General features: G+C 38.8%; 1 protein-coding gene across 1 annotated transcript; it reads left to right on the forward strand.

The window, feature by feature from the left end:
• Window positions 1–2,782: 2,782 nt before the first annotated feature.
• LOC118116928 (gap junction beta-4 protein) lies at window positions 2,783–9,714 on the forward strand. Its single transcript, XM_035168913.2, has 4 exons — window positions 2,783–3,018; window positions 6,920–7,132; window positions 7,718–8,019; window positions 8,101–9,714. The coding sequence occupies exons 2-4, from the start codon at window positions 6,962–6,964 to the stop codon at window positions 8,441–8,443; spliced, it is 816 nt and encodes a 271-aa protein (XP_035024804.1). The 5' UTR covers window positions 2,783–3,018; window positions 6,920–6,961; the 3' UTR covers window positions 8,444–9,714.
• The last annotated feature ends 1,410 nt before the right edge of the window (window positions 9,715–11,124 follow it).

Genomic DNA, 11,124 nt, shown 5'->3' on the forward strand with positions numbered 1-11,124 from the left:
GCATTTTTGAAAATAAAACACGAAAAAAAGTCATTCACGTTACATCGTTACAAGGGGGAAACGACGCTTTTAATTTGTAGGCCACCACTCTTTACTTCCTGTTATAGTCAGTCTGCCTCCTGTACGTTTGACACATTTTATAACACATACTGGCCAGAATGTTTGTGTTTATTCAAGCCTTGTAGACTTCAGTAATTTATTGGAGCTGATTTTCTCACATTTGATCAGTTCATGCACAAATAAACTGAGTTCTGTTAATGTGATGTACAGTTTTATACTGTGGTCAGACATGAACTAATGTTGAAATAATCGCTGCCATCTACTGTTTATCACGTTCACAGCAAGTCGGCAATACGGTGGCCCTGAGGGTCAAAACACAAAGTTTTACATTACATTTCATTTAGCTGACGCTTTTATCCAAAGCGACTTACAATAAGTGCATTCCACCATGAGGGTACAAATCCAGAACAACAAGAATAGAGAAAGTACAATTTCTTCAAGAAAGCCAAACTACAAAGTGCTATAAGTAAGTGCCATTTAAGCAGTGTTGTGCAAGTTCACACCTCTCATGAGCTAGTTCAAAGTTCAGTTCATACAAGTAAACATGAATAGTTCACGTTCATAGTTCACCATTTAAATTCTGAACTAGTTCATAGTTCAGTTCATTTCATAGTTTTAAGGTGGAAAGTGAGAATGAAAGACTTAACTTGTTTTTTAAAGAAAACTTTATCCATCACTACCCCTTGCCTTAAACTCTACTTCATATGTATCAATTCCTAAAAGAAATGTTTTTTTTGTATTTGTTTGAATTATTGCTAATTTTGCCTGTTTATTTATTCATACCCTGCAAACAAAAGGCACAACAAATCATAGTGCTATGCCTTGCTATGAAACCAATTATTAGGCTAGACCTTAAATTCTATCATTTAAATTTATAAAATAAATGTGTGGACAGAGGACAAAAAGTTTTTGGGGGGGTTTGTCTGCCCGGTTGCAAACCATTCACTAGTCTGATGAAGGAGGGCTTTTCCACTTTACTCAGAGGCTGTAAATCTCCAACAATGTAGTCAATTACGAGTTTGTCTACCTGTTGCTGGGAAATCCTACCCCTGAAGGCTGCGGACAATGTGGTTTGGGTCATTTGGGGCTGTTGGCAGGGGCTTGGTCTTTTTTTCACTTTCAATTACTTGGAGATAACTTTTTAGGCTAGCTGGATGCTTCAGCTCCACATGCCGTTTTAAATTAGATGCGGATGAGGCTGACGTCCGGACTTGCCTTTTCAGGGCAGGAGGACACAATTTGCACAGAAAGGTGAGATTTTTACTGTCGGGATCTTTATCAGACAGTGTGTAAAAATCCCGCAAAAATAATAAGGTGCATCGGATGTAGTCGCTGAGTCTGCGTCTCTGCTTTCACTTGCCATTTTTATGTGAGACCGAGAGCTGTTGTCTTGGAATACGTTGCTTGTTTGGACTACATGTGTGTGCGATGAATCATGGGTAACGTAGTGCGAAGTCGAGTTAGTTGGTTTAGGTTAGGCTACATCGCGGACATTGTACGGGCACTGAGCAACGACATGGTGCAAGCATTCGATTTAGACAGCGTCTCTCCTCAGGAGAAGGAAAACACTCCGTAACGTTTCAGCTAGACCTCAGATAATATGAACGTGTTCAATGAACTCGTTCATGCACAACACTGCATTTAAGTGCTACTAAATTGTTAGTTTGAACTTTTATTCAAGGTATAGGCGGAAGAGGTGTGTTTTTAGTTTGTGGCAGAAGATGTATAGACTTTCTGCGGTCCTGATGTCATTGGGGAGCTCATTCCACCATTCGTCTTAGAAACATTTTTATGTTTTTATATTATTTACAACTGGACATCCAACCCTCAATCTACTGGTTTGACCACATAGTCTGGCTTGTTTTAAACTATAAATGTCCTCCTCTACCCCTTGCGACAGAAAGATAGACAGACAGACAGACAGATCCAGAGAGTGAGTGGGTGAGTGAGAAAGATGATAGATCACTATATCAATCCTTGGGGCGGAGTGCATTTGTCAAAGCAGCTGCCAGTAAAAAAAAGTAGAGAAATAAAATGCTGAGAAATATGATTAATTTGGTCCAATTCAGTGATTACAGTGATCACTGATGGAGGTGTGGATGAGAAGAAAGTTACACTTTATCAGGTTCTGTTATTTGTTACACATCTCTCATGTTTTTATCTGGATCTAATTTACTCTTGTACTTGAAGAACATTCACAATTGATTTTGTCTTGTGGTCTGTGGGATTAGCTTTGCATGGTCTTGTAACATTCACATTTTACAGCAATTGTTTCATCTTATTCTATGCAGTTATTTACTTTCAAAGAAACTCCTGCAATAAGCTACTGAAACTGGTCAATACACAAAATGTATTCAAATCTGATTTAATTATCTAATTTAGTAATTAAGTAGTCACATGTGAACTCATCGCACAGTGTAAAAACACATTTTGGATTGCACCCCACAGACCTCTCGGACCTGTGTAACAACATTGAGGGTGTGGCATTTCTTGCTCTCTCTTACTCTTTTTCATTCTTTCTGGCGCACAAAACCACACACACACACACACACACACACACACACACACACAGGCATGTTGGTTGGCATGGATGTCCTGTCAATAAAGTCTATGTGTCTGGTCCTTTACGCATGTACACTGTGTTAGTTACATGGCTCATAAGGAGTGGAGCCTCCATTTCCTACAAACTGACAAGACAGGACATGCAGACATTTTTTAGTGTGAGAGTGTGAGAGTGTGTGTGTGTGTGTTTGTAGTGACGTAGAAGCTGCTGAATCTGGTTTGGCCGGATTTCTGAGGAAAGGGCGAGAGCAGAGACAGACAGAGAGGGAGAAAGGAAGGAGGGGAACACTTTAAACTACATTTTCCTTCACTACGTTTAACTCCACTGCCGGGCATTAATCTCCTGCTGCTGCTCACACATTTGGTTCTGGTGTTTAAGGAGGTTTTCAGCACAGGGTAAGTTTCCTCTACTTCTTCGTCTACTATTTTCCTAAATCTGTATCACATGGCTGAAGGGTAAACAAAAGACTGTGTTTAAATGGCACACAAACTGTGTTACAATAGTTTTTCTCACATTTACCTCTAAAACAAGATGGATACAAGTTGTAAGTTATGCCAGCAATGAGGAAAACCACAAAGTTAATTACAACCTTAAAAAAAGACACAGTGGGAATCACTTTTTCCTTTAGCGATGACTAAGACACAAGAATGTTCAGTGTGGGAAGAAATTGAGCAACTCCTATAAGGGAACAATAAAAGAAACAGAATATAATGTTTATAAAAACTGTAGATTCAACACACAGATAGCGGCGTGGTGGAGCGGAGCCTACTAACACTAACATTTTCCACATTACCCATGATGATACATGAAGCATCCTATTGGCTCCTTAAATTTAACTGATTGTAGTTCAGTTTGGTCGCTGATGAATATGTGATGATTTCAGTTTCATTCCCTAACAGGTCATTTTCCACTAAACATGTATTTGATCTGTTGAAACATTTATTTGCTGATGGATATAAAGCAAATTCCAAAACTAGATTTAACCCAGGGTAGTGATTAGTAAAGGCAACCATTGCAAACCAGTGCGAGCCTCAATGCTGCTCAAAGCACATTTGATTTTTGTCTTAATGCACTGGAGCTTAAAGTGTTAACACAGAAAAGTCCTCAGTACAGAACCACCCCTGTTTTCTCAAATCTAAATATTTTACTCTCTTCTAAACAGTGAGTGATCCTCCACTGCCCAAGAATCCGTACAGGCCTGATGGTGGTGTTACAGATCGCATATCGATTGAGTTTTCTAGTTCTCTAGTAATTAAATGGGAAATCTGAATTCAGTTCAATACTTTGTATATGTTACTTTAAAAAAAAGTATAAACACCTCAACCTCTCGTAACTTGTATCACCTAATAAGTTCACTTATCAAAGATTTATATAAACAAATGAAGAAATTCAACTTGGTTAAACTAGCACTGGTTGAAATATTCCACACTTACTATTAGTTTGACATCTACAGTAAAACAAAAACTAAGCTGAAAATTATTCTGTTGTGTACGGGGGGTAGAAGATACTTATACATATTTCTCTATGATTTATACAATGTCAGCCATATGTGCCTGTGAAAACACTGTGATTCAATCGAAAACTCAACATTTGTGAACGTTTATTTTTGCTTGCTAGGACCATTTATTAAAAACACACACTGCCCAGTGTCCAGGTAACACAAACTCTGAAACCACACACGATGTCAGAAGCTTTATGATTTAGGTTTTATTTATACTGGACTCATCATACTCGTCTGTTTCATTTAAGAACCTCATTACCTTTACACACAATAGCCTTCTAGTGCTTTCACCATGTTCATTCAGCAGCAGCAGACAAGCCGAGCAACACAAACAGCAGCCGAGCTCAGTTATAACACACAAAGCAGCTGTGTGTACAGAATCACCAGGGTCCATGATGAAGCGTAGAGACAAAGAACACCAATCAGCCACAACATTAGACCAGCATTTTGTTCATGGTCAATGTCATGTAAAGCTGAACACATGCACACATGTGTGAAAATCATCTATTTCAACCAAAATATATGAAGAAAAAGGTACACACTATAGCTTTTAAGAAACACTTTGCTTTCTTGTTGAAAGTTAGATGCAAAGATTGATATCACTGTCATGTTTGTATGCTAAATATGAATCTACAACCAGCAGTCTGTTAGCTTAGCTTAGCATAACGCCTAAAAACAGGGGAACACAGGTAACATGAACACAATCAAATGCTGTGAGACTGTGTGAGACTGTGTGAGACTGTCCACTTTTTACCCGGGAGGTTATGTACCAGGACACAGCTTCACATAATTTGCAAATTATTAGTTTTTATACTTCAGAGGGTGTATGCAAATACGGAGTAAAAAACCAGCTTGGCCACAGTTTCTCTGTTTACACTTGAACATTTACCTGGAACCTTTAGTCAGAGGAACTTCTTTTTAGGAACTAACTTAAAGGCTCCTGCAGACTTTTATTCAGCTATGTTTCCACTAGACCAGGGGCGATAAGGCAAATTAGCATGCTAACGTATAACCCACAGTAACAATAAGCTGTTCCATTCCAGTCCAACATGTGGGGGTGATGCAGAAAACTACAGGCCAACAACAATGATGATGCTACATAAACCGAGTTACACAACAACAGTAAACATGGAGGAGATTCAAATCATGCTGGGAAAATAGATGAGCAATAATATCAAAGCATTTTCAAAAGACCAGAAATGTTAGACTCGTTTTGCACGTTCACGTGTAGGGGTAGGCTGTCCCAATACCTGTTGGGACGGAGGGGTAGGGCTAAGTGGCTAAATGCCTTTGCGAATTACCGGCAAGCTGAGTGAGACCCACAGATGTAGTATTTTCTCCATTAATAAGGATTTAAAATGTACGATAAGGATTGTAATATCTTAGTTTAATATAATTTAAATGTATTTTCAACAACCTTAAAAAAAAAAAAGAACGTGAGCGCGCTAGCGTTAGCATGCTAATGGCCTTTTTTTTGCATGATAATCCCGTATATTCACATAATTTCATGTCGCATCCCCCGTCTTTGAAGACACACGCTGCACTTGATTGAACCCGCGTATAGCAGCGATGTTACTGAACTGAACTGCTCCTCTAATAACAAAGCCTCCTGGCAGGGTTGCCTACAGACCCGTTAGCAAACTGAAGCTTTGACCTTTTGATTTATACGTGAAATAATGCAGAGCATCCAAGCTTTTCAATTTCAAATGTCATTGACTCACCTGCATTAGCATAGATGTTATTTGGATATTATAGGTTTGTCACTTTAGTAACTGCAAACAAAAGCATTGGTTTATTTAAGATCTTAACAATGTCTGTTTACATCGACGGCTACTGATGAAGTACGTATGATCATGTACAGATAACACTCTTTCAAATGCTTAACTGGAGCTCTGACTGCGTAGTCCAACTCACTTAACTGACACATATCTGAACAGTGGACGTTCCTCATGATCTCTGTTTTCTTGAACCATAGGTGCCATCACTGTAACAAAGTTTAAAAGTTCCCTTGCTTAATACCACAGATGAATGCTGTTTTAAATGATTTCTATCATTTTTAAGTGATCTACAGTTTGACTTTACTCTTGAACTCACTGGGCCTTTTTAAGTGATCTACAGTTTGACTTTACTCTTGAACTCACTGGGCCTCATTCCATCAGTTTAAGCTTCTACCACTCAGCCCTAGCACAGATGATCATATCGACTCCTTTACATACTGCTAAATGAGGTCATGGAGTAGGAATGAGGAAATGACCAGAGCACCGTGCTTCCTATTAAAACTTAGTGTGTCTTTGATGTCATACATAATTGGAAGTTAAAAGTATTCTATTCTGTCACGTGTACGAACCTAATTGAGGTTGCTGAATTATGGGAACCTGATAATATCATTAACCCTGAATGACTATTTAAAAAGCAATACACACATTTAATTTACTGTACCATCTGTATACATTCACACAGGAAACATCCTTAGATATATGACCTGAAAATATGTATAGAAATGTCAACTCTCTCAACTTGGAGATTTGTAATTCGGTTGGTATGATTCAGGCAAGCCTGTGCAAGCTCCGCTTAGGGTGCAGCTGGTGTTTCTGGCATAACTAGTCATTCTACATACTGACATGTGTTGGATTGGACGAGGTGTGGCAAACCTATAACTGTAACAAGTCCAAATTTGACCTCTTTGTACAGTAGAGCAAAAAGATGTTCACCTACGATTCAGCTATGAACTGTTTTTTTTAATTTTGTCTTGTGAATATGGAAACATAACTAAGTTTCTCTCTTCTCTTTAACAGGGTGCGCTTGTGTCTATCACCTGGACCAGCAGAGCAGCAGGGATGAACTGGTCGGGCCTGGAGAGTCTGCTGAGTGGAGTCAATAAATACTCCACTGCATTTGGGAGGATCTGGCTGTCCATGGTGTTTGTGTTCCGTGTGATGGTGTTTGTAGTCGCAGCGCAGAGGGTTTGGGGGGATGAGAACAAGGACTTTGTCTGTAACACCCGGCAGGTAACAAACATATAAAGGAACACATTTGTGCTTTCAATGTGTTTTCAGTTTCCCATTTTAATGTACATTGTGAACTTCATGCCAAGTTGAATGACCCCTCATGTATGTCGCTTGGAATCATTTGACCTAACCTATTTCTTACACTTCTACTGTCATGTATAATGTAATATGTTCAAATATTGTCATCATGCCAACACAGAATACCCATATAGCATGACAATTTTAAAGAATGAATCAGGAAACCTTTCACAGACCCCTTGGGAGTGTACCACTCTCTCAGCTTGGTCTTCTCACGATAAACTTTATGCATAATAACAGTTATTACTTCTTCTGTTAGGCCTACATGCAGATTACTTTTTACCAGAGTTATTAAAACCTTAATCACATGTTTGATCTCACCCTGACAAAGTAGTGATATTATTGGTATGCATTTACAGTATCATGTCATGGAAGAGGCATTAACTACCATAACATAATTGTCTTTTTTTAAGCCAATTTTCATCTTTTTCTCTGACATGAATGCAACAACCTATGTTACATGACATCACAGTCATTATAGAAATAGTAATCTATCTTTCTCTTTAGCCTGGCTGCACCAATGTCTGCTATGACCACATCTTCCCCATCTCCCACATCCGTCTGTGGGCGCTGCAGCTGATCTTTATCACCTGCCCATCTCTGATGGTGATGGCTCATGTGAGATTCCGCGAGGGCAAGGACAAGAAATATGAATCGCTGCACCATGGCTCTCACCTGTACGCCAACCCCGGCAAGAAGAGAGGGGGGCTGTGGTGGACATATCTGCTGAGTTTGGTCTTCAAATCTGGATTCGACGCATCATTCCTTTACATCTTGTACAGGATTTATCATGGATATGACCTGCCCAGGTGATTCTTGTGTCTAATAACTTTTTTAATTAAAAAAATGGTGTTTTCTACAAACTCTAACTGGGTTTACTCTATTTTTAGGTTATCCAAGTGTTCCCTGGACCCATGTCCCAACACAGTGGATTGCTTCATCAGTCGTCCAACAGAGAAAAAGATCTTCATGTTGTTCATGGTTGTATCCAGCATACTGTGCATCATCATGTGCATCTGTGAGATGATTTATCTCATTGGGAAGCGCATCAGCAAATTGTTGAGGATCCGACACGAGAACCAGAGACTCATATTTGCTGATCAACATGAGCTCACCGACTTAGCGCCGCCGAGGTCGATGTATCGGAAGACAGATCCGACACTGTCTGACAGCCAGCTGAGTTTAAATAAGCGTGAGAAGGTTAGAAAAGGTACTACAACTACGACACTGTAGGACCCAACCGCCACTATGCCATGGACACAACAGGAACATGGGTTACCTGAAACTATTAATCCGAAGGACTATAGGGCCCAGTCCTGACCTCTGTGATTCTGTCATCCAGCTGAACACGAATCATAATTCTCCTTGTGGAGGATGGCCAAGACTGGCTAATTGCATATTGTAGTACCTAATTGAAGAAGAGGACTATTGGTATCACTATGATACTGGGACAACGCTTTGTGCCACAGATCTGATCCTCTTATGGCTGACAACATGAGGAGACATATCCAGGAGAATTACAGAACGGATGGATTCCCATGTTGCGTTTTCAGGAAATTGTAGATTGATTATTGATTCATGAGAAATATATGATGTTGTAAATTACAGCACTTGGTATCTTCAACACTGATAACACCTTTGTTAACTGAGAAAAGGAATGTTTATATTTCTTCTTCTACAGGGACCAAAATACCACCAGGCATGTAATGAGCTGATGCCTCAAATGAAGTGTTGAGTAAGCCAATCTTTCATGTTTATATCTCTCCTCCAAGAAAGCTGGTCAATATTTTTGTATTTCTAAGAGCTTTGTGGCCAACCAGCTGTATTTGACAATCAGCTAATTCCTTAATGTGTCTGTTAAGGGCTCTTGATTATCAGAATTTTAAATATATGTCACAGTAAATTATTTCATTTTTGGTTGTTTAATATCAGGGGAAAGATTTCTTGCTGTACAAGCAGGACTTTAGCTAAACTGACAGAATAATGTTAAAGGAGCTATGTCAATTGCTACATAGCCAATTTTGGCATTAAGTGAATACACACTAGTCCTGCCACCGTTGAGTTTACATGACAAGAGATTAAAACGTCTACAAACCAGGCTAGCTGGTTAGCATTCATACTTTGTTAACTTTGGCTGCATATTTAATTATACCCCACAGCTTTTGTTTTGACTTTTGATATGAGCTTATGTTTAGATGGATTTTTTTGTTCGTTAATATAAAGCTACAGTGACTCGCTAGACAAGACAGGTTTTTCAGGGCGCAGCTAGTCAGCATGGTCACTTCAGTAGAAGTTTGGCTATGTAGCAATAGCCACATTTACAAACAGCGCCATTAAGGACAAGGTCATTTATTCTTAAATATCTGGTTAAATCCCAGCTCCTTCTGTTCTGACTAAGAGTCAACTGGAATATCATAAAAGTTTCTTTTGAGATACTGACTTATATTTTGTTTACAAATATGATACCTTTTATTGCTTGTACAATAAAAATGCTTTAGGTTATCCTCGATTTGTGATTTCTCTATGCATTGTGATTCTGTTCAAAATCCATTGGTGAGAGGAGAAAAGTACATTAGCAATAGATGCCATGAACAAATTCAGGTTGTATTTACTCAGGAAACGAATGTTCCCATTCAGTTTTTCATGCTTGAAATATGATTTAATTATGATACTAATAGATAACAACATTGTCATAGTTCAATAAACCAAATTAAACCTGGGCTGATGTGTGTCTACTAGAGGAACTAGTACACCTGACTGGACTGACTGTTCACCATTTATTGGTCTATAATGCATCATGAAAGGAGAAATCAAGATGATTAATGATTGAACACCTCATTCATAGCATATGAAAATCAACAACTTTTTTGTCGAATTTCAATGGCAGATGATAATGATCACAGTCACGTGACCTATGATCATGTACGAGATAATGTGTTGGGTGAGTCACCGTGGAGGAAATGGGGAGTGAAAAGTACAAGTGAAGTGCACAAACTACAGTCCCGACAGAATAATGCCAAGTTCACTGTGCTGTTAAGGGTGCAAGGAGGCCTCTTTAGTCAAACCCAGCTTGCAAATTTGCTCATCTGCCATAAATAAATATTATATAAATATATATTAAAACGTTTTGAGTTCAAAATAATAGAAAAGTTTACACAGGAATGGGTGAGAAAACTACAGAAAAGTTTATTTGTTGAGTGTCTGGTGGACAATGGTGTCTCCTGAAGTATAGGAATGGGCCTCTTGGGGGTAGTTCATTCTGTCTATGACTAAGGACTCTGTTGCGGCGGCCATTAATGTTGGTCATCAGGGGGACATCGTAGATTTTACAGTGTTTAGATTACATCTGAATCCACCCTTAAGCATGAACCACTAAGTGTGTGTATAAAACTACATCTCGGTCCTAGAAAAAAAAAAAATTATGTTTGAAATTATTGATAATGATTATATTTAAGTATTAAGTTATAACTATGAATCAATGGCAGACATACAGGATATGAATCATGCCATATAATTTACATTCACCCATGACACCATGTCCTACTGTCCACTAGACTGCATTACTGTCTATTCAAGAATGTTTGATTGCACATATTTATACTGTTCTTAAGTTGATAGATATATTTTATTTTTTACTTTTTATAACTCTAAAAGCAAGGATTTTGTAGCAGAAGGCAAAGTAAGAATTGCCTTGTACAGGACTGTATATAAGACAAATAAAACACTTTGTAACTTTGATGAAGGTGCAAAGGTTTCCACATGCAGAACACGACCAGCCATTTACACATTTAAAGACATCCCGTCACGCTCTCAGGGTCGGTCAGATGTAAACTTGAGGTGTCAGTCACTTCCCACATCCGGTTGAATCAGGCTTTCCTCAACCCCTGGAGATTTCCTCCTGCAATGCTCTGCAA

Source organism: Hippoglossus stenolepis, chromosome 10, assembly GCF_022539355.2.
Source record: "Hippoglossus stenolepis isolate QCI-W04-F060 chromosome 10, HSTE1.2, whole genome shotgun sequence".
Taxonomy (NCBI): domain Eukaryota; kingdom Metazoa; phylum Chordata; class Actinopteri; order Pleuronectiformes; family Pleuronectidae; genus Hippoglossus; species Hippoglossus stenolepis.

What these genes read in the sequence shown, in the direction of transcription:
- LOC118116928 (XM_035168913.2), top strand. Translation starts at nt 6,962, where the DNA reads ATGAACTGGTCGGGCCTGGAGAGTCTGCTGAGTGGAGTCAATAAATAC. An exon ending in TTGTCTGTAACACCCGGCAG is followed by an intron (nt 7,133 to 7,717) that starts GTAACAAACATA and finishes CTTTCTCTTTAG; the next exon opens with CCTGGCTGCACCAATGTCTG. An exon ending in CATGGATATGACCTGCCCAG is followed by an intron (nt 8,020 to 8,100) that starts GTGATTCTTGTG and finishes CTCTATTTTTAG; the next exon opens with GTTATCCAAGTGTTCCCTGG.